The 24653-nt window shown below is 30.6% G+C and overlaps 1 protein-coding gene and 1 non-coding gene across 3 annotated transcripts in view; one reads left to right on the top strand and one right to left on the bottom strand.

Annotated features, from left to right (window-relative positions):
* The window catches only part of DCX-EMAP (Doublecortin-domain-containing echinoderm-microtubule-associated protein), a 36824-nt gene that overhangs the window by 5752 nt on the left and 6419 nt on the right, over positions 1-24653 (bottom strand). The window contains exons 1-8 of one of the 2 annotated variants that reach the window (XM_015983827.2): positions 11131-11276; positions 10898-11083; positions 6798-7149; positions 6615-6753; positions 6336-6485; positions 3435-3606; positions 3291-3386; positions 27-164 (exon numbers count right to left, since the gene is read on the bottom strand). In XM_015983827.2, coding sequence (XP_015839313.1) covers positions 27-164; positions 3291-3386; positions 3435-3606; positions 6336-6485; positions 6615-6753; positions 6798-7149; positions 10898-11083; positions 11131-11190 — 1293 coding nt within the window. In that variant the 5' untranslated portion in view covers positions 11191-11276. Of the gene's footprint in view, positions 1-26; positions 165-3290; positions 3387-3434; positions 3607-6335; positions 6486-6614; positions 6754-6797; positions 7150-10897; positions 11084-11130; positions 11277-24653 lie in introns of those variants that run through there. The other variant, XM_015983826.2, reaches the window with a different exon arrangement.
* LOC107398706 (uncharacterized) lies at positions 59-19902 on the top strand. The gene is made up of 3 exons (XR_010333026.1): positions 59-173; positions 19339-19427; positions 19485-19902. It is a non-coding gene; the product is annotated as an uncharacterized LOC107398706 (transcript).

The raw sequence follows: 24653 nt of genomic DNA, 5'->3' as shown, positions 1-24653 counted from the left end.
ATTTTTAAGTTGGCGGAACGACTCACAGGTTTGATAATATCAGTACGTTCGAAAAAGCCGTCTTTGCGTCTGTTCCAAAAGGTCAGGTGGCCTTTGCCGTGTGTTATCATGAGATTGTCGTCCAGAGGGTGGAAAACGGCTCCGGTTAGTTCTTCTTGAAGGGTCTATAAATGGTAATTTATGAAACGTATCATGCAATTTTTACTCTCTCGGTTACACGCATTTTATTACTTTGCATATTAAAACACGAAAGTGCAATTTCTTGGAAGTTATTAGCTTGGGAATAGTATTTTCATATGAGAGTGCAATGGAGACCTACATTTGCTTAATTTGTTATTCTGAGTTGAGATTACTGGATCCGAGGATAGTTTTAAAAGATTTGAAGGTTTGGTATTTATTTATTTATTTAAATAAAAACAAAAAAAACTTAAATAAAGGTGTTTATTATTTAAAAATAAAAACATACTAAATTCTCGTATACTTGGGGACTTTCTAACAGAGATTATGAATAAAAAAGTTAACAGTTGTATTAGGGACAAAGAAATCAATAGAAAAATGCATTTTTGAAATGGGCGTGAAATAATGAATCACGTTACGTCCTGAGAAATGCATATGTAATGGCGCTATTATTATTCAATAAGACCATAAAAACCTACTTTATATTCTAAAATGTTGACAATCTCGTTTATCTAAATTTAATCATAAATAAAAAAGTAAATAATTTAATAGGTACACAATATTTGAAATTACAGCATACAGAGCGTTTGTGGGTTAAGTTAATTTTTGATATTATTTTCCGTTAGTTGATGCTTTGTATACGTAACAATATTATGTTTTGTAATAACTCCTAGAGATACACAATTAAAGTTAATTCCAAGGAAAAAAACAAATGATAAAACAGTTTAAAAGCAAACACCATCAATCATTTGCCCATTTGTGGATGAAAAGCTTAAAACTTTGTTAAATACTTTTAACAATAACATATGCTGAAAGACGCAAAACGCCGAATGTTGCAAAAGTAAAATGCAAAACAAAATACACTCTTCATGTAATATAAAAAAAAAAAAATTCAAAGAGGACGCTCGTGAGATAAAGATTCACTGACAGATTGTATCAGCGGTAGAGTTTATTTTTGAAAGCGCTGGCAATTAAGTAGACTACACTGTATGATTACATTTTTTCAAAATGACGATTTGCTTTTAATTTGAAAATCATATAGTATTATTAGTATTTAAAAAAATATATAATGTTTAAGAAAAGTGAATTCAAAAATTCAAAATATCGTACCTATTCCTTTTAAAAAATATTTACTAACAGGTCCAAAAAATAAAATAAAAATAAAAGTTACAAAAACTAAGTGTCTTCATAGAGAGAACCTAGAGAACGCATACATTTTATTTTTTTGTTGTCTTTTTTTAACACTAGACCAACATTTATGTCATTAGTTTTTGAGTAATAACCTCATTTTTAGTTTGTATAAGTAACCACCGACATTTTTGTGTTTGTGACAGGGTTGTATTTCGTAGAATTATTATTCCAATGCACTTAATTGTACTCATAATACTCATAATGTTGTTTATTTGAAGATTAAGACGTTTTGCGCGAAATAGCGTAATAACATTACTGTTGGTGCATATTTCCATAAACTTGAAGTGAAATGAAAACTTTGAAACAACTACATAATTACTTACTTGGGAACCAAATATTCGTTACTCGTTTCTTTTGTATTATTAAGAATTTAACACACCACAGAAATGGTGGAGGCGCCGGGACACAAAGTGTTTAAACATGGTTTTCTATTTATTGTTAAAAAATTTCTTCGATCTACCTTCAGAAACTTTGTTAATTTGTCGTTTGCAGTGTATTTTGTTGTTTCCCTTTTTGTTTAAAATAAAATTTTCTTCAATTTCGACTTTCCATTTTTCCATTTTTTTAGATTAACTGTTAGTTTGCAGAACTTTGCAGCAGAGGTGTCACATGTTACTCCAGTAAATCCTACTGACTGCGCCAATTATGTTTATATAAACTAAGATGTATTTAAGAAAAATATTTGACAGAAAGACGATGGGAACTTTAATGCCTGTAAAACGAATATTGTAAATTAAATTAATGACATTTCCCAAAAACAATGGCCTCCTAAATGTTGGTACAATGTCAAAAAACAAAAATAAAATCGACCTGTTTGAGGATTTTTTTCAAGAATGTCCTATTGGTTATTACAAAGACATGAATTTTGGACGTTTCTTAATGTTCACTCTGTTTAATATATTTAATTAAATAAATAACGTAGTAAAGGAAACTTTACTGTATGTCACTTGTTAAATTGATTGAAAAAAGTATTACATTTTAAAAAACTTAATGTTTAATGTTAAAAAATCTGTTCTTGTTCCAAGAACTTGTTACGTGTTTATTATTGACATTCGGTTTGTTTTCATAATAACAACGAGATTTGTATCAAATATTAATTTTTCACAAACAAGACTTTAAAATGATTAGGTAGTTAAATAGAAATTGAAAAAAATTTCTATTTTATTCAAATTATTGACCTTCAACTAATAAGTTTACATACGTGTCTGTCATGTTTGTGTGATTGTTTTTTGAAGACCGGAAAAACACATTTGATGTTAAATTTTGTTAGGTATAGAAATAAGGAAAATCAGAGATCTCAAAAATAATTTTAGATTAGGTAATCAATAAAAAGAAACCTTGGAATAAAAAAATGCGAAAGAAAAATTATAGATTCTACAAAAATATTACAAATAAAAAAATTATGAGTAGTAGTAACAAATGCCTGAATAACTACATAAAAATAATGAAATATTCAACGATAATAAAACATGTCACGTATAAAAGTTTTTTTCAATCATGTAACCATCAGTTTATTCTCTTTTCTTTATGAAAGATTAATTAGAATAAGAATAAGAATAAGAATAATAATTAAGAAATTTAACAATTTATTAAACTAAAAGTCTCTTACTTCGTTTCTTCTTTCTTAAAAGTCTTTACACTCTAAACCTGTGTCGTTTGCGAGACTGTTGCTCACCAACCGATAAATCTAATGCTTGCATATTCATGAAAACCCGTGAAAGTCTCAATCTGTCAAGTGAAAAAATTTCAGTTTTAAATACCCGACAAATACTTGAACGAAAAAGTCGCCTGAAAATTTCTTGCGCACGAGTTCAAGGATCATATCTTTCGTTCACCCTCTGCGTCACTACATTATGCAAAAGACAGCACGAAACTGGTGTTTATGTAGATGTATATGAATGAATTAAGCAAAACAGACTTACGGCTACTTTCCCCAAAAGGTGTCCCCATTGCCACTGCCACACCGACAAAATGCTCTCCCGTCCTCCATCAACGGCCAACACATAACTCCCACCATTCTAACAACAAATATTATTACAAAATCTAAAACAAATTGCCAATTTTACCAATTGTGAGAACGCAACTGCCGCCACCCCAACTTCGAATTCCCCCATTCCGAAAACGTAGAGCGTTTGGAGGGTTTCCGTACTCCAGATGCGGATATGGGCCTGGGTTTTGCGATTACGGCCCGCCCTTTGACCAGACGCCACCATCTCGCGCGAGGGATGTAAGTCCATACTGGCAAAAAATTAATAGGTTTTTTTTGAGACTTATAAATTCAGGTGGTCCCATTCGGTTGGAAATGGTTTATTATTGATCTTTAAATTTTACAAAAACAGTAGACACTAACCCTCTGACTCACTTTGAATATACAGAGTGTTTCCGAATCCAAATGTAGTTTGACATTGATGTAGCTAAATTCTTATTGGTCAATTTTGAAAATTTGCTCAGTTTTTAAAATAATTTTATTTTTTTGACGCGGTTTTTAAAAATTATTACATAAAAATTAAAAACAATAAAAATAAAAAATGGGACTTTCACCATTATAAACATGTAAGGTTTTATATTTATAACATGAAACTGAAAATAAAATGAATTAGAGCAAGCTATGCGTGCCGAACTTTAATCACATTTTGGCATTTTGGCTAAAGTTATACTTGACTTTCAAGGCTTGTTCTAATTCAAAATAAGATTTTCGATCTCATGGTATTATAAGAATATATTGTTTTTATGTTACTGTATTCACGGAGATGAAAAAATGAAGAGGTTTGTTGCAAGTTGAATAACATAAAAATTTTAAATGGGTTACCCTATTTTTATTTTTGTACAATTTGACTCTTTCTCTGAAAACATTGACTGTTAAGTGTCTACTTTGAATACAATTTAATTTTAAATTGGGCTTTTGTAATAAAAATATTATTTTTCAACTCGTTGGGACACTTGTGTATTTTATTCCCAAGTGTCACTAAATTAATAACTTGTCGAATAACTATAACTTTTACTCGGTAAAATCCCAGGTAAAGGTTTTGGCAATAAAGTAAAAAAAGTTTTACTTTTCCGCCTTAGCACTTTTACTTTTACCAGCTTTTATCACTGCAGCTGAAACGAATAAGAAGCAGTGGTCGTTTACGACTATAAAATAAGAATATTAAGAACATTTGACGATTATAAACAATGTGTCTTTGAGACATTATTGTTCTGAACATTTTTTGTAAAATACCAAAATACTAAATTTGTCATAGTTATTCATACGCTTGGGATCTTATAAATGTACCAAATATAGTAGCAATATTTGAATGATCTCTTTAAATCTTCACCAATTTATATAAATAAGCACTTTTGCCCATAAAATAGTACAGTAAAACCTCTCAACAACGGACACCGATGGGGAATTATTAACTGTCCGTTGTGAAGAGGTGTCCGTTATTCGGAGGTGTCCATTAAGGGAGATTTCACACGGAGTAAAAGTGGTTTCATGTGGCTCAGCTAAATTATTAATAAATAAACTAGTAAATAACAACCAGCTGCGCCACATAATTTAATCTACCATTTTATTTATGTAAGTTTTGTATTTTTTTATTTTCTAATAAAGGTTGTCCCAGCGAGTTGGTTAAGTCCATTATTGATCTTTAAATGTTACAAAATTAATCTTTTTTACAAAAGCCGCAGATTCTAACCCCCTGTCTCACCTAAAATTATTTTCAAGTGTACAGGGTGTTTAGGAAATGGACTACAATATAAATGAAATGCCGCCATATATTTTTTTGTATTTTTGGATGTAGCTTTTAACACTGATGTTTTAAAGGTAAATTGTTATTGGTTATTGATTTAGCTAGTTACTGAAATACTTGGATTTTTTGACAAAAACACGCTTTAAAAAAGCGTTTACAGCTTTAAAGAAGAAAGTTCCAATTTTTTAAGGGTGTAATTGTTTAAGCTCATTGCAATCAAGAAGATAAAAAAAATTAAGAGGTCTGTTGCAAGTTGAAGAACTTAAATTTTTTAAATGTAACCCCCTTCCTATTTTTTATTTTCGCATTTGTAAACAGTAACGCAGTTAAGTGTCTCTTATGGTTGATTACTTAAAAGATATTTAACAGTAAATATTAAAAAATAAAAACTATTGTTCAATAGTCGAATAGTAACATTTTCAGTTAATAATAACTTTAATTTTACATTTTACCCTTAGACTATTAGTCGTCATTTGTTATAGTGACATAACTATTTATAGCGAATGTTTAAATCCCCGTATAAACTGCAATAAATAATCCGTGGTAGAGTTACAATGGTTATGGTATGGTTTCCTATGGTAACGGCAATGCTCATGAATAATCTGTATTGTTGCTGAAATTAACATTCAAAGACAAAGATCTTTTTGATTAGTAGAACACATCCATTAAATATATCCAGTTTAATATTGGAAAAACAAAAAAAGAACTGTCCCATTTAACTTTTTCAAGATATTGAACTTTCAACAAACAACTTAGTACAGATTTAAGTTTGAACCTTCCCCTTTACAGCTTGGTGAATTTTGTAATGAATTTCGTTCCGTAACTCGTTAGCGGTCGAGGATAATTGAAATGTTTATTCTTTTTTTTCCTAATAAAATTGCGGAAATAACATTTTTAATTTACGAGGTAATTAAGAAACATTTTGTACGTATAAAATAAGTTGTGAAAATTCCTGTTATTTAATATCTATTATCTTTAGTTGTTACCACGTTTGGTATTTCATGTTAATTTTTGATTTACAAAGTTTTTCTATACTTTTCCTGTAATAATGGGCAAGTACCAATTAGAAAATAAATGGATATTTATTTATTTATTATTGTTTAAGTCGCATAGTTTGCAAAACTTGTTCGCTACGCTCACACGTTTTGGCAAACACTTTGCTTGTTAAAACATAATCGGTCTTTTCATAACACATTACGCAACAACAAAATTCAATTAAAATTTTTGCGAATTTACCATTGAATGTCCTCAGTGTGGCCTGTGTAGTGCCTTTGGGCCTCCTCGTCTCTGTCATACATAACAGCGACAGCTGCAACAAAATAGAGCAATTCTCCCGTTGGGAGAACCCATAGATTTCTCCTCGAGTCGGTGCCACGATACCCATAACTAATCCAGTTAAGGAAAAATTTCATTTTAATTACTCAAACCTTCATTACATTGATCCGCCTTTTCCCCTTGAAAAGAATTACCCCCAGACATGCAAATCGAGTTTTTTGAACTTAAACTTAAGGATACACCCACTCCAATTGCATTTTCTTCTCAGGGGGAGTGTTATCCATCGGTGCATGATGGATGGGAGGATAAAACGTCCTCCTCAACCCTTTAATAGTGACCCTAACCGGCTCCTCCTTCAGTACTTCTAACAAAGTGTAATCTGAGAGCACTTTGAGCTAAATTTGAGCAATTTATGGGACTCACCGTTGGTTCGCACGATTTCGCTTTCGGGGGCGTAGAGAGCCCGCGGTCGGCTTTTACTCCTCGCCCGTCTTTGTTTGCTCATATCCTCCACGATTGCGGTCTGGGGGGCCCGTGAGCGAGCCCTCCGAACTGGTGATAACATCACACCCCCAACCCCACCTCCCACACTCCCAACCCCCAAATAAAAAGTGTCCACATCAGCGAATTCGTTTCTTAATTGTGAAAAACTGCGCACTTCTTGACCTGACACTGTGTACATGCGTTTCGCACCGTTCATTTTCAAAACTTGGCCGAGGTCTTCGAGGACTTCCTCGAAGGGCTGGGAGGTGCGTAAGTTTAAAAGGACGCGGCACTAGAAGAACGACGTGTAAGGAAATGGAAGAAAATAAAATCACACAGCTAAAGTAATAAGAAATCGAAGTTTACTATTAAGTGCGTATGAAATTAAATAACCTGTGCAAAATTAAAAAGCTTCCAAAACTATTAGTAATAACATGAAAAACCGCTAAGTAAAAACATTTGTAAAAACTGGAGGAATTTTGAGATGCACAAAAGAAAATATGAGAAGCAACGAGATGATAAAATAAGGAGAGATCTGAAGCACACACGACGATTTAATAAACATATTTAAAACTTTTGGATTTAAGGTATGTCCTAAAATTTAGTATCAGGTCTATTATGCCGGTGTTGAAGAATAAAAATTACGTACTCTTAACTTTCTACTCTTGGGAACAAATTATTTTATTCTAGAAAAGAAATGTCAGGGTTAAAGAATTGTCAGAAACGAATTATTGTCTGTAAACTGTACTTTAATTAATTGAATAATATTAATTATTATGATATACAATGAAAGAGGAAAGTTGTAACCTAACTGTAGAAGAACTTCCTATCAGCAGCTTCAATTTTTTCTTATTCCACCAATAAATGTATTTAAACAATACAAGTTTTTAATACTAAAACGAATTTATTGGTTTAATATTTCTTGGTTTACGTCTTATCATACAATCAAAATTTTAACTAGCAACATTTTTAAAGGGAACAAGGTCGTTTTTTCCTTGGTTTAGACAATGTAATTAAAATATTGTTGGTTCGGTTGCAGAAAGACTACAAAGAGTATACAGGCTCTTCCGTCTGAACCCCACATTAGAACTAATAATGATAGTCATCTGAAAATTTGTATACAACAATAATCTCTTAAGTCCTGCTCAATGAAAATATTTTCAAGTTAACGACACTTCCGATTATACCGAAAGTCGCTATTAACTTCCTTAGAATAACTTGACTAATCCAAAAACGCAGTGAAAAACATAGCTTTTTATTTTCAGTGCTTCTTGTGTGAGATTTAGACGGAACAGTGTGTATACTCGTACGAAATGACTTCTGACCTCCTGCTTCATCATTGGACCCACTTTAAAAAAGGCCAAAATGACACAATTTTTGGTCCAATATGGTAATTTTCGGATAATTTTTAACAAAATCTTGTTAGACATTGCGTATAAAATAATACTGAAACCCTGACACTTTAAAAAGTGCATAATAATAAATATTTGGAGAAAGTCAAAAAATCACTGCTTTCAACCACGTTTTGTGTTTTATCGTTTTGTGTTATTTTTTACTTCTTTATTGACGAGATCTCTCACAAAACAACTTATAAATTGCGTAAAACAGGCATCGAAATTTCCTTCAAAAATCTTGTTAATGAATAAATAGGTTTATTTTCAACGAAATTTGCTTAAATTATTAGGAAAATTTTTCCTAAAGCACTATTTTAAAAAATCATCAAATAACCTAGTTATAAGTTTCTGTCTAAAAGACATGCAAAATGTCATGATCGCTTCACTTTGATGATTTTTTGTTCATTTTATGGAAATCTCGCATAAAACGAGATTTTCGTTAAAAAAGTACTTAAAGGCGTAATTAAGGTATTAGCTGTTTCAAAACTATAAAAACGCCAACGTAGCATTTTGCGGATTTATTTTTTTTAAATAAGGTCAATAAAAATGTGAAATAGTTAGTTGTTAATGATTAGATCTCTCATTGAAAGTATAAATTACATTAGCTATAATTTTTTTGAAGTGCATTAATAATTTAAAACAGCAAATTTTAAAAGAAAATGCGAAGTTGGCGTTTTAAAGTTTTGAAACAGCTAATACAAATAACATTTTTATTGTTTTTTGCTTTATTTTTGATGAAATTTTGCTCAAAAATGACCAGCCCGGAAAATATCCAGTTTAATTAAAAGTTAATATTTGCGATAATTCATGGAATAATAAAGGACGATTTTTTATAAAATGTGGATTTGATATAAACTGATGTGGAACGACAATTAATACAAATTAACATCAAATCCACGCACGTCCAAGATGATGCCTGAAGATGATAACCCGTTATCGAAACGTCCCTTTGAAATAACCAATGGTATTTTTCTTCAAAAATCGTCCTTTATTCCTTCAATTACCAAAAAAAAATAATTTGCCAACTTTGTGAGTTAATTTCAAGGGAAATTTGCTCAATAAATGAATCAAATGATAGCAATGCAAATGATTTTTTGTTGTGTTTTAGAAAATTTCGTAAAAAAATGCCCAAGAGTTTAATAAAGATAAAAAATAGCACTTCTAACCAAGATTTTCTTCAAATTGATACACGGGATAACACTTGAGAAAAAAAATCCGTAAGACCTTAACTACTAATTAGTGATAGTCAGTTAATCATTTTTAATCGTCGATGGCTCTTTTGTGGTCGAATGATGACACATTTCAAAAATTAAAATTAAACAATGTATAACAAATTTAACGGGACCCACATTTCATGTTAAAAGACACAATTTTTCCTAATTTCAGTGTTTTTGTTTTTTATTAGATAACTTGGAGCGTCATCTAGAGGATTTTAGTTTGAAATTTCATATTTCAAATAGTTTTCAGTATAAAAACGGAGAAGAAAAATGCTAATATTTAAAAATTACTTTTATTTGTAATACTAAATGATCATTTATTAAAAATATTCTTGCAGTAATAAAAATAAATTAAAAAATGAAAACTGTTTTAGTATTTTTATAATTCTTAATAATGAATCAAGTGGTAAGTAAGTATTTAAACAATATCGAATTCGTGAAATTTTTTTCCAACATGACGCACGTAAGTATAAAATTAATGGCCTAAATTATTTAAATAATTATATAGAACCCCTATTTGAAGGCAAATATTCAATTTTTATAATGGAAATTTTACAATAATTTTATATATTTTTGTTTATTTAGTCCAACGCGATGTTTGCTGAAAACATTTGCAATGAAGCCGCACAAGAAGGGAAAGGCGATGATGAAGTATATACTTTATAAATTCTCTCAAATTCAGCAAAATTTTTATAATTTTGTTTTACGTAAAAAAATCTTGATTTTATTGCTTTAACAGCATTATTAATACCATGTTAAAGTATTTAATGTTTAAAAATATCATTAAAAAAACGAAAAACAAGACATCACCGAATTAATTACAAAAAACAATTTAAGTATAAGTAATAAAACTACGAAAATATGTTACATTGGAAAAATTACATATTTATTTTATTTATTGGTCTCACAATCAACAGCAGTGTAAATGTATGTAAAATTAAAAAAACATATTATTGTTAACATTATGAAACAATTACGCGTTTACTTTTTTACTAATATTTACTAATAACTTAAAAGATGTAATCGTAAAAATAACGATCTCAACAGAAACGTTGCTAAAACTGTAAATATTCTATTAATAAAAATAAAAGTCGTCTTCACTAATTTCTGTGTTTTATTGATATTTTTAATATTGAACTGAGGGTTTTATTTTGAAATGACAGTTGTTTTCGCATAAAGTTTCTGCTTATGCACATAGACACCTACACTGTTTTACAAAAATTGGTAAATGTGAACAACGATTTTATAATAATTGTTTTCTAGACCGAATTTTCAACATTACTGTTAATTCTCCTTTGACGTCGTTTTTCTTACATTATTTTCATGTGAAGATATCAGTCAGATAAATACTCATTTATTACACAGGATCAGGCAGACAACACAAAAAAAGTATAGCAAAATGTGCATGCATTCCAAAAGTGCTTCTTACCTGAACAGTGTGGTCCATATTATTAATTATCCTAATCACTCTCCCGGAACTTGGCTTGATCGTCCCACCCCCCGGTGGCGGTGCATCAGTCTCTGCAATTGAGGCCTTCCGACTCGTCGCCTTACTCCAGCCTTGTCCTCCGGGAGCCGCGTACCAAATCCCGTTTTTCTTCCCGTAACTAGCAGCCTGCAAAACGTTCAATCAATCGGTGCTGAAGCCCATCGCACCTTTACCATGTTGGGTACGGTCACGACAGCAAACGGCGTATCTTCGTCAAGCTCACAATCAAACATTGGTCACAAAACTCAAGCAACTCGAACCGAACGCAAAGAAAGAATGAGCCAAAGTCTTGACACGAACGATTGTTACTGTGATAAATAATGTATAAACTGATTGTGCTAATGAAGAAGTGGAGGGGAGAGCTCAAGGTCAAAAATGAAGGCTTGGAGGGGTGCATTTCGTGACCGACTTTAATTTCGTATCGAAACGTATCGACATTTTTGAGGGCCGAAAACGCAAATTTGCCCGGCGCATCCACCATTTTTAATTAAAGTGCATTAAAGACAATTTTGCGGCATTGGTTGTTTATAATTCACTGAAAATGTGGTGTAATGTATGCACATACATTATCCTGGACAAGGTTCTCAAAAATGAGAATCTGGACAAGGACACGTCGCGGTAATTTATTTGGCATTAAGTGGGAAAAATTAAGACCATTTCGCACTCTGATTAAAAAGAAAGTGTAATAAGCGACTGCAGGGAAATAATGACGGGTTAGCAAAGTTCGTATTTACGTTTTTCTTTGTGATTTCTTTATTGGAAGGGGTGATAAATGGGGGAATTTCAGGATGTTTCCTTTTAGAAGAAAGGGAAAGTCTGCGGTATTAGGGATAATAAATCACGTCTCGGGATATATCTATTCTATACGAGGCAAATTATATTATCAATACAATTTGGGAGAGGCAAATATTATAATTTTGGCCTTCAAGAAGGGGTTCCTAACCCAGTAATGTGACAATATTTCACAAACACGAAGTTTTTTGCTCACTACACGGTACATGTATTTTACGTGCTGACAAAAGTAATTATGGGTTTTAATAACGTAGAAAAATATGGTAATTGCAAAACTGATTAAAACACTACACTATTAATTTGTAAACATTAAAATGGGTTAAGGGATCTTTGTTTGCAATTTACTCGTAAGTGCATTAAGGAAAGTCGCTGAAAATTTAAATTGTTTAAAGTCTTTGATTTGAATCGATCATAAAGTTAGAGGCCAAAACGTAGGCAAGGACGCGGAATAATTAAGTTTTGTGCTGATTTGCAGAAGTGTCACGAAATGAATTAAAACTAAATTGATAAGAAGGGTGGAAAAGCCGATTAAAATAATAAAAATAAATTCGAATGATTTATTTACAATAGTTGGTAATAGTTTTGTTTTCAAAAAATTGAATATCTGGGCATTTTAAAAAGCCAAAAAACTACTGACTGAACCAAAAGTAACGCAAAAACGCAAATCTTTGTTATTAGTCATTAAAAAAAATCCAGAAACAGTCAATTTTACTTTTTAAATGTAACATTTTGACAAAGTGACGTTTCATTTTTGAATAGTGATATAATTCTTAATTTTTTAAAATGACAACAATAATTTTTGTTTAATGTTTAAATAGGACACATCTTATTGTCAACTAAACATAATGTACTTCATATTTTTGTTCTTGACTTATTTTGTAACATTGTTTTTTATATTTTTTGTAAAATTTTTATGAAAACATGTGATATGACACCTATACATAAAAAATAAACAAAAAACCATCACCCCTGATAAATTAAAGCAAGAACGAAAAAACTCTTTGTCCAATACTCTCCATAACTCATAACTTTTTCATTATATATTTTTTTCTTTTATCATTTTTCTTTGCTTTATTTTCTTGATTTTTTTTTCTTGTCAGAAAGATAAAAATGTGTTCTATCCAAAACAGTAAAACAATAATGAAAAATGTCAGTTGTCATTTAAAAAATGACTCTAAAAAATATGAATTTTTTGCGCTACCTTTGATGCAGTCTGTGTATTTTTTAAACATGTTTTTGTGAAAGTATTTTTTTTAATCAAATTTAAAATAGTGTTTGTTTTAATTTTAATGTATTAACTTAATAAATAAGTGAATTTCTTAGATTAAAAAATGATAATAACTAATGTAAATTTTTCAGTCGGAACAGGCTCAAAAGTGGCCAAAAGTTTGAAATGAAATTTTTTGAAAGTATACTGTGAGTTAAAAAATAAAAAATAGTTATACGTAAAAGTTTACGCAAAAAAGGATTGGCTTACTTTTGTTTAACCCTGTATATGTATAACATAAAATTATAAAACTATCTTAACATCAAACTTTCTATTTCTCAATAAGCAAGCTTTGGAAGTGCTTAATGTAGTAAAAAATGTAGATGTTTTTCTGAACGAAAATCTGCGGTTTAAGGAACGTCTGGCAATTCTGACCAAGTATTTTTAAGTCGCATTAAACGTCAATATAAATTTAAAATTTTTAAACTAATTAAAAAATAACTTTTTAAACTAAAAATTTTCAGAACTTGCAATAAAGTCAAAAAAGTCCAATAAAGTCAAAAACATTTTTGAGGTTGAAAAATAATAATAAAATAAAAAATATGTATCCTTTAAATCGCTTATTAATACAATTTGATAATTTATTTAATAAGTATTTTCAAACTTTCAATAGGTATCTACAGGATGAGTCAATAGTGAGTTATTTCTGAATTTTTATAAATATGCAACTAATAATAATAAAATAATACTGATTACACCTAACCAATTCGTTAAGAAATTTAAAATGAATCCACGATTACATTGTTCTGGGTTTTTTTTTGACACCTTTGCAAAAATTTCATTATGGATGATTATTATTTAAAAGATAAAAAGCAGTGTAGATTCAGTTAAAGTTTTTAAACATCAAACGAAGTATACAAGTGGTAGGTGCAGAAGTAACCCACTATTGACTCACTCTATATGTATATACAAAAAAATACCAAGTGAATTCATAATTTAAGAAAAAAAAACAAAAATGTTGGATTTACTAACTAAAATAATCTTTATCAGGGTGCACAAAAACTGGCGCACCAACTCAGTGGTACGTTATTGAGAAACAAGTGCAGATTACGGGAAAAATGTTGAAAAAATTCCTAAAGTCATATTTTAAAAAATCTGGAGCTACAAACTTATTGTGTAAACTTCTTTAGTTTTCATTATTTTTTTATGTTTTTATGTTTCATACCAGGTAATCGTTCCGTAACAAAACGACGAATAATTATTTTTAAATTTTCCATCAGGCTTTAGCAGTTTTTTAATTTAAAAAAATTAAAATTCATCAAAAAAATCACAATATGTGGATGTGCCAACACTGGGAATTATTTCCTAGGAAACCGTTTCAAAAATAATTTATTTTTATTGTTGCTCAAATTCTATTGCGATCACGTCTGTTAGACAACGTTGCCACATATTATTTATCTAAAATCCGTTATTTATCAATAACTTTAATACAAAGAATTTTTTTACTATTTTTATCTTTATATGTAACCAGTTCTCTACCACACACCATTGAGTTGGTGCGCCAGTTTTTGAACACGCTGTATACAAGTGATGTAAATGAATTGATCAATTTGTACTTTAAACTTATAAAAAAAACTATCAAGGCAGAACAATTTCGCTAAATTCGTTCAATGCTTAATTATTTTAATTCTTTATTCTTTATCAATTCATTTATTTCTTTAAATTATGTGATTTACGATGTTATTGAAATACAAAAGATTTTCTCTTTGTACGTAATACAAATTAATTTATTCTCACTCATTTGCAAATAGTTTACTTGTTTGTCAATATTTTATTAAATGTTGATTTTATTAGATCATTCAGTAAATTCAACTAGAGCGTTAATTTCACTCTTAACTTTTATCAAGTTTTTCTATATTTACAACCCCTTTTAGACATAATAATTAATTTTCCAAACAAACACAAACTAATTTCCTAATTCTTGCATCACGTATATTATTCAAATTAGCGTCATTTTAAAGAATTGCTTGAAATATGCATGCTTCTCCACCCTCTCATTAAAATCCCGCGTCCTTCGTCGTGTAATTTCCTTCAAAAGCGACATTACTTAGCGCGACAAGGCCAATTTTCTCAATAATAACTCGTAAAAACTTTTTCTTCGTCATCCCAAACATGTAGCGTGTGTCCTAATGACAGGAACGCACTGACCTCAAAGCTCAGGAAACCGGAGCGAAAACTGCTTGGCCTTGAAATCGCCATTTCCCTTTTCCCCTCTGCGTAAGCTCAAAGCTCGCATGCCGGCCAAGCTGGCGTTGTTTACATTCGTGATTTTGTTCAAAAAGCTCATTGAAAAGCTCTAAACTCTCACCAGATACTTGAAGTCAGGAGAAAAAATTCTTGTTTGCGTGTGATCGGGGCGACAAGTTTCGAGGTTGTATTCTAATGATGGATATTAAAGTAATATGGGTCAGTTGTCAACCTGATTTATTTGGGCTAACATCGAATCTGATGTCTGCGAAAATTATAAATAGTTTTTCTTGCTTTGATCTTGATTAGCGAAAGGAATTAGGCCAGAGGTCTGAAATTCCATGCATTTGCAGGAGTGGTCGCCCCATTAAGGAAATGTGCATTTTCGCTCTACAAGGGTCGGAAAATGAGTAATAGGATTTTAAGCACGTTTCTTATTGATTTCTTTAGGTACAGTCCATTCTGGGGGCTCCTGGCCATGAATATTCACCAGAGTAATTTATTACAAGATAGAAATGTTATTTTTTATTACGAGGGATTTTTCTCGACTGGGCTGTATACAAGTGTTTACAATATATCGTGCGTGCATGTGGTCAGCTTATCTTTCAAGTGGACGAGGTCACGTGCCAAATAAGAACTCAACTCTGCCAATCTAGATCGACTTTGCGGCGTTGTGGCTAGAGGCAGACCCAAAATAAAATACTTAAATTGTTAAATTGTAAATACAAAAATAAAGCGATTAAAGAGTGGCGCTTTTACAAGCAATTTCGCTTGATTTGGGGTCAATAAATCCAGACTAACAATACAAAGAGTTCTTTTCCACTTTCCACACAATTATTGATTTTCTGCACGTGCTTGTGGACTGCATCACATGCACAGGTCAACGGGTTGCAATTAAACAAATTTGGACAATTTTCCTATAGGATACAATCAAAACCGTTTCAGAAACATTGACGACAGATTAATTTACTGTCATACTGGAGAGTTGAAATCACCGAAGATTTTATTAGAAATTCTTCTAATAAAAAATATTTTTATTAATCTCAATATAAAGTGGTCCCTTGCCTAAAAATACATTATGTGGGTAGACGTGGCAAAATTATGGTTGAAAATAGCAACAGAGTCACCCTTTTATTGCTTGTTTAACCTTTTTAAGAGGGTAACTGTGCGATAATAAAGCTTCTGGAATGCTTATGTGGGTGACATACTTTTACTTTTTCGATAAACACGTGTCGTAAATTCTTTGAAATTGTTTTTGATGATTAGCTGAATTTCCAGAAAGTCATAAAATGAAAATTTCGCTTTTTACTCTTTCCATGAAAATTGCGAACAAAACCCTTATTTATATACAGCGTGCTCAAAAACTGGCGCACCAACTCAATGGTGTGTGGTAGAGAAGTGGTTACATATAATGGTAAAAATAGTAAAAAAAATCTTTGTATTAAAGTTATTGATAAATAACTAATTTTAGGTAAATGATATGTGGCAACGTTGTCTAACAGTCATGATCGCAATAGAATTTGAGCAACAATAAAAATAAATTATTTTTGAAACGGTTTCCTAGGAAATAATTCCCAGTGTTGGCACATCTACACATTGTGATTTTTTAGATAAATTTTAATTTTTTTAAATTAAAAAAACTGCTAAAATCTGATAGTAAATTTTAAAATAATTATTCATCGTTTTGTTACGGAACGATTACCTGGTATGAATCATAGAAATATAAAAAAATAATGAAAACTAAAGAAGTTAACACAATAAGTTTGTAGCTCCAGATTTTTTAAAATATAACTTTAGGAATTTTTTCAACATTTTTCTCGTAATCTGCACTTGCTTCTCAATAACGTACCACTGAGTTGGTGCGCCAGTTTTTGAGCACCCTGTACAAGTATACAAGAAGATGATTCAAATGTGGAAAGGATAAAAACATAAAATAACGCATACAGACACAATTCATATCTTTGTTAAATATAATTTTTTGAAAAAATCCTCGACAGGTAGATACAAAAAAGCACAAAATCAAAAAGAGGAGAAAATAAAAAAGTTATACTTATTAGCTGTTTCAAAACTGTAAAAACGCCAGCGTCGCATTTTCTCTTAAAATTAGCTGTTATTAATTATTCATGCATTTCAAAAACATAATAGCTAATGTAATTTATACTTTCAATAGTAGTCTAATCATTAATAACTAATTTACATTTTTATTAACCTGATTTGAAAAAATAATTCGGTAAAATACGACGTTAGCTATTTTATAGATTTGAAACAGCTTATAAACGTTATTGAGAGTATGACACAAACAGCTTTATTTTTTGTACGTGTTTTATTTTATAAAGGGTGATTGTTTTTTTTTGTTATTTTCTAATTGTGTTTAAGTGTCATATTAAGGGGCAGTTTATAGAAACTAAAAGTCAACAACGCGAATGGACCAATCACAATTGTTCAATTTGGTCACGTGATGAGTTAATCACACATTTTAATGCGAAATAAATTAATGACGCTACTATAAACAGGTCCTAAGTGTTTTTGTGCTAATTTTACAAAAAAAAGACACTTGCCGCTTCTAAAATAAGTCAAGAACAAAAAGATAAAGACCAAAATGTTTGAATGTCAATATTATTTTACTTTATTTTTTTTTTCACCTTTAATTTAATTTTGTTCTTTTTTTTTCTTATTACCAGGAGGATAAAGATGTGTACTATTTAAAACAATAAACAATTCTATTGGTTGTCATTAAAAAAAATAAAAATAACGTCACAACTCAAAAGCGAATAAATTTCTAACTATCACTATGATGTCAAAATGTAGAATTTAAAAAATACAGTGGAACTGTGAAGATTTTTTTTGAAAAATGGCTAATAACAAAGATGAATTCTATGCGTCACTTCTGGTTTTGCCTGTAAATTAAAAAAACATGCCAACTAAATATGTTTAAATAAAATAACAAATAAAACGATGATTACTGTAAACACTTTAAATAAAAAAAAATAAAACAAAGTAATTCATAGGACACGCATAACTGAAAATCAAGAGTATACAAATTTTGGTCAACTCTTACGGTGGTTATTAGAACTTTGAATTAGAACTGTTTTCTATAAAAATGCACAAACGTCGCATTTTACCGAATTATTTTTTTTAAATAAGATCGATAAAAATGTAAAATAGTTATTAGTGATTACATCTCTCACTAAAAGTATAAATTACATTAGCTATTATTTGTTTTGAATAATTAATAATAGCTAATTTTGAAAGAAAATGCGGTGTTGGCGTTTTTATAGTTTTGAAACAGCTAATAAACTATGTGCATTATGAAAAAAACAATAAGTACATCATGAAGTACTTTAAAAATGTGAATGTTTTTCAAGAATTTTTTTTTCGAAATTTGTTTTATAGTTTTCAAGTTATTAAAAAAATTGTTTTTTCAAATAGCAAGTATTTTTCAAATACTTCAGCGAGTTTTGTGGTAAAAGATTATGCTCTAAAAATTACTTCTAATTCATTATTTTCGTTTTTAAACTAGTGGTTTTCTTAAAATAAATTATTAAATTTGCGTTCCGAGCTCATCCCGGACGAAGTGGTTGTATTCATGGATATTTTTATTTGCGAAACATTTGACGAATCAAATTAGTGGAATAAAAACATACATCATACAACCTCTTCGGCATAATCTTTTACCAAAAAAATGTCCGTAGTAGCCTGCCATTTGAAAATAAAATTTTTAATATCTTAGGAACTAAAAAGAATTTCGAAAAATTTTATTCTTAAAAAATGATGAAATTTTTAAAGTACTTGACAATATGCTAATTGTTTTTTTCGTAAGGTACATAGTGTATAGGCACAAAACGTTCTTGTATTATGCTAAACATTTTCTATGAAATCTAGTAGATCTACCATAATATCTAGTAAAGTTAAACCGAACCCATACTTTAATAGTTTTTACATTAACACAATTTGTTGGACGCATTTAAAAAATGTTACCAATAAGAATTCTACAAAACTTGGTTACGTTTTTGTCCGCCACTCCCACCCCAACCTCCCCACTACTACAACGCCACTTTCTAAAAAGGGAGGGGACGCACTGAATATAAAGAGCGACCACTGCAACCAAAAATCAGTTTAACCCTTGCTTTCCAAGATGTATCAAGTGCTTCCTTTCCTCGTCGCTGCGAATTTCGCTCTGCCCAAGTTCCGCCTACCCGTGGAAATGTGGTCTACCATTTTTCGGTAAGTCAAAATAATTTATGTTGTATTTATTTTACTAATATTTTGTTTGTGTTTCAGATTTCTAGACCCCTCATCCCTTCTGAACGTGGTTCGAACGGATGGTCTATGGAGTGAAGTAGGCCAAGGAGATCCAGTCTTAAGACGAACACTTCAGGAAGAATTAATGGCCGAACGACAAAGGCAACAACAGGAGATTTTGAATCCGGGTTTGCTGATGACGGTTGAACGGAAAGGACCAACGAAAATGTTTGGGGCCAATAATGGTACGAAAACGGTTCGTTCTAGAGCACCGACAGTGATCCAACGACCGCCCGTCGAATTTCTACAAAATGTTGAAGAGAAATGCAAACGACGACGAAACGGTGGATGGACACAAAAAGAAGAGAAGAATCATAAAATAAGAACTTCTAAAATGTTAAGATTGTAATAAATCTACTTGTAAATTGGTAAATTGTTATGCAAATATAAAATTTCAAAAAAATTATTTCGTTTACACATTTTTAATTTATTAGTTACTTACGGTGTGGTTTTAAAAACACAAGATTTAAATATGGAGCATATGCCCGTTAAAATTGTAACATGTCCATTGTTACAATAAATAAGAAGTGAAATATTAAAAAAAGTACGCACTGTAGGGTGTAGGATCTCAGGTGGTTTTGGAAATAGAATTTTCCGCAATTAATTATATTTCTAAGAAAATTCAGGCAGCAACCATTAGAATCAGATTTTTCAAATACTAACATTTTTTTTTATTCTTCATGGAAAAAGCGGCAAACTTTTAATACCTACGATGCTACATTCGTTTGTAGACAGATTGTACAATGAAATTTTACACACCAGCCTGTACATTGAAAGACCATTCTCGATTTTTATTATTTTTTTTTGTTAATAAATAAAGGCGTGGCAGTATTGTGAGATTTTGAACATTAACTATTAATTTAACAACAAAGTTTTTACACTAACTGAATCCTTGCCTGTTAGCCCATCGAACCCTGGTATCAGAATTATAAGTTTTTACTTAGTTTGTTAAATAATCTTTTTTATTTAGACGCAAACCAGACGCGTGATTTATTAGAAGATGGTATAATTTGCCAACTGTTGGTCCAAACTTACTTTTCTTCAATTATTACCTCTACTTGTGAGTAAAAAATTACCAAAAAATTAGGGGAGATACGTTTTGGACGTATAGGCATGGTACCTGGTACATAAAACTAAAAAAAAAATCTGCAAGTTGCATAAAAAAAAGCTTTTAGACTCCATGTTTTGTAGATTGAAAAGAACATCAGATACTTTAGAACTTAGCTCAATTAGCTCGAGAAAGTTTCTGGAACTAATCAAGAGTGGCAAAAGGTAGTTTGTCATTACAGGAAAAGTGTCTTAAATTTTGTTTCATATAGCAACAACAATTGTTTTATTTTTAGTTCGGGTTAGTTACCTGGCTTATTAATCCTCCCTCCTAATTGGCCCAGCTAGGGATTAAGTAACCCCGCTGTGAAATTTTTAATTATGTTTATCCTCAGGTAGAATACCTGTGAGAAAAACAAATACCTGGCACAACTATTTACCATTTCATCAATTCCTAAATAATTCGAATACAAACAGTAGCTAGAAACCAAATGTGACAACTTTCTAATAAACAGATATGAAAAATTCTGTACATGGTGAATTTGATAGGTGGTTTAAAAAGTTGTTACCAAACGTCAGGGTGTTATGGCGGTCATTGAATAGCCATTCCAGGAGAAATTTAATTAAAGGGGATAATCATTTAAATTAAAGTAATTCATTGGATTCTAAAATTTACGTACTACAACTGTTGAATATTTTTTGGAGAATGTTTTTCTAGTTTCTAGTCGTTGGACATTGCCATATTCTTCGGTTTTGTGGTTTCAATTGTTTCAACAAGGTCCACCTTTTACTTCAAAAATAGTTGTTTGAATTAGTACCTTTTAAATTAACAGAATTTTATAACGATCCTTCAATAATAAAAATGTGAGGTCTTTTTTGTGTCCCGTCCGTCATCAATTTGTATTTCTGTTTTCTCCTCGCATTACAAATTGTAAAAATGTGGCTACAAACATAAATTTACTACTGATACTGTTGATAAAAATTGAAAATATAGAATCTAAAAATTTGTGCAAAGTGTTCCGTCCGTTAAATACATAATTTTTTGTCGAAAATGTCACGAAATTTTTACATAAACTTTGGAATGAGGTATTCAGCTTTCTTTGGGAAAATAAGAACGTAGTTATGAAGATTTACCTTATTTTTTTTAGTTTTTGAAATCATGTTTAAAACACAAATTTCCTTGTATTAAGATTTCAATTACCTCTTGTTCAATAAGCCAATCTTATGACTGCCATGTAATCTCCAAAAAATAATCATTTTTCATTTCATAAGTAATTATGTAGTAATTCTTGTCCTTGTCGGTTATTATTAAATACCCAAAATATTTTTCTGGAATGCTTCAAATTTAGACAAAAATTTTGAGTGCGACAGTAAGCACTAGATTGTTATTTTTCTGTTTAATTTTAAAACTGGATTTTTAACAATAAATCCAACCTAGCCCCCACGGCCGTAATCAAACTTTCTAAAGGGGGAGGGGATGCAGGGAATATAAAGGGCGGCCACTGCAACCCTAAATCAGTTTAACCCTTGCTTCCCAAGATGTATCAAGTGCTTCCATTCCTCATCGCTGCGTCGCTGCCCCGTCTACCCGTGGAGATGTGGTCAACCATTTTTCGGTAAGTAAAATTGCTTTTTATATTTATTTTACAAATATTATGTTTTTGTTTCAGATTTTTAGATCCTTCATCCCTTTTGAATGTTGTCCGAACGGATGATCTCTGGAGAGAAGTGTGCCAAGGAGATCCAGTTTTGAGAAGAACCGTTCAGGAAGAATTGATTGCCGAACGCCAAAAACAACAGGAGGAGATTTTAAATCCGGCTTTGATGTTCACGGTTGAACGAAAAGGACCAACGAAACTATATGGGACCAATGGCACAAAAACAGTTCGTTACAGAGCTCCGACGATGATCCAACCACCGCCCACCGAATTTTCGCAATGTGTTCAAAGGAAACGCAAACGACGACAAAATGGAGGACGGCCAGAGGAAGAAGAGAGACCTTGTAAAATGTTAAGACTGTAAATAAATAAGCTTGTACACTAATTAAATTTTTAGCATTTATCTTTGTTTCATTTATTTTATTTTTTTATTTATGCTATATGTACATATTAATAAAAATTGTATTTTCACCATATTGATTATTCATACACCTTAGCAGATTGTAAAAAAATAATGTATAAAATTTTATCCAAATGTTCTAATCACATTACAATGTGAGAAGTTTCGTTGCAGTTTGAAGTCTACATAATATTTTTAGTTATTTAAAAAATTAAAAAAGCTGATTGCAAACTCCAGCATAGAATTATCCTTTTGAAAATATCCTAAAACGTTGTTTAGTTGAGCGTCTTTAAAACCTAGCAAAAAAGGAATAAAAATCGAAGTCAAGTAAATAAAATAAATACTTAGTTTATGATTAAAGTCTTATGTAAGTACCAAATTCGTTTTGCTGTAAAGTTAATAGAAAAATAATAATTTTTTGGTGTTTTGTGGTCCAGTGCACAAAGCTATACATGTGTTTACTCATTTTTTGTGGATGTATTTAAAATTTTAATACCAGAATATTATTTACACACTTATAAATGACTTTCTAAATCATTGAGGCATCAGTGGCATAGGAAAATCCATCTAGGAAAATGGCGTGATTTGGTCTATTCAATGATCCTCTGCTTTTTAAGACAGAATTTTATTTTCTCTTTGTATTTAGTGAATTATTTTGTTTCCATTTGAAATTTGGAAAATAGACACTCGATACATTTTGGAGTCGTTTCAGGTGACGACTATGCTAGAGATTGGCAGTCGACAGTGAATCATTTTTCCAAAAATTCTTACTTTCATAAAAATTTTTTATTAACCCACCAAAAAGCCACTGTGTAGTTTATTAGTAGTTATTTCTAACTAGTTAAATAATGTTCATGTGTTTGGGACCGGTTTGAATCCATGTGCTAGCATAAATTTCTTTTTGTTTTTGTTTTGTAAAATTTAATAAAGAAATCTCAAAATGAAATAGAAGAATTACTTAGTGGACCAAGAAGTTAATTTACCAGAGCTGTTTTCTGAATAATAAAATTTAAGCAAATCTTTATCATTTTAGTTCAGCGGTTCCCAAATTTGAGAAAACTGAACATTTGAACATGATTGAAAAATTTTATTCAATCAATTTGTTTTGTATTCTCTACCTTCAAATTTTTGCTTAACCATTCCTTAACAGACACTGATACAATTTTTGATAAATAACGAATTTTAAATAAATGGTATGCGTCAACATTGTCTAAAAATCGTGATCTCAAGAAAATTTGATCAAGAATAAAATATATTATTTTTGAAACGGTTTCCGAGGAAATAATACTGAGTGGTGATGTCAAAAAAGCCCAAAATTTTGGGCTTTTTTGACATTTCGTTGACATAATCGTATGGAAAACTACTGGAAAACTCCATACCTTTTGAGGAGCTCGCTGATGTACAGAATGCTGCATTTTGAATGTCCGAATAGGAGATCTCCAAAACTAAGAGGTTTAGAAAAAAACGAGTAACACATTTTCGTGTCCGTTTTTTGAGTAAATAATTTCGGTCAAAACCGCATCTCGCTATCGTCTTTTGTTTTCGACTTATCAACAAAAGTTGGCATTTTTGCAAAAACTTAAAAAAATCATATTTTCCTTATTATAAAAGATACAAATTTAAAACAAAGACGTTTTTACAGAGAATTTAATAATGTTATTTGTTTAGCTGTAATAACAAAGTTGTATTTTTTTAATAGGAATCATAGTTGGCTATAACATTTTCATCCATTTTTTTCTGAACTAGAAAGAGTATATATACAATTTGATAATTTTATATACTTTTCATAAAGAATATATTTTAAATATTTTAAAGTAGTTGGCCATGGAAAAATTATTTCACATAAAAGGTGTGAATAATCTAGAAATTGTGTGAACGGTTTTTAAAATAAAAAATGAGAAATTATCAAAATACGCTATGTTAAAGTTATTTTCATTTGAACAAATATACGATCGTCGCATATTTTAATTAGATAAAAAATGTGCAGAAAATTAAAAACGATGTGTAGTCACTACCATTTGAAGACACTCATTATTTAGTGAA

The sequence above is a fragment of the Tribolium castaneum genome, chromosome 2 (assembly GCF_031307605.1).
Source record: "Tribolium castaneum strain GA2 chromosome 2, icTriCast1.1, whole genome shotgun sequence".
NCBI classification, from domain to species: domain Eukaryota; kingdom Metazoa; phylum Arthropoda; class Insecta; order Coleoptera; family Tenebrionidae; genus Tribolium; species Tribolium castaneum.
The sequence above is the reverse complement of the archived record's forward strand: the minus strand, read 5'-3'. Positions and strand labels throughout refer to the sequence as shown.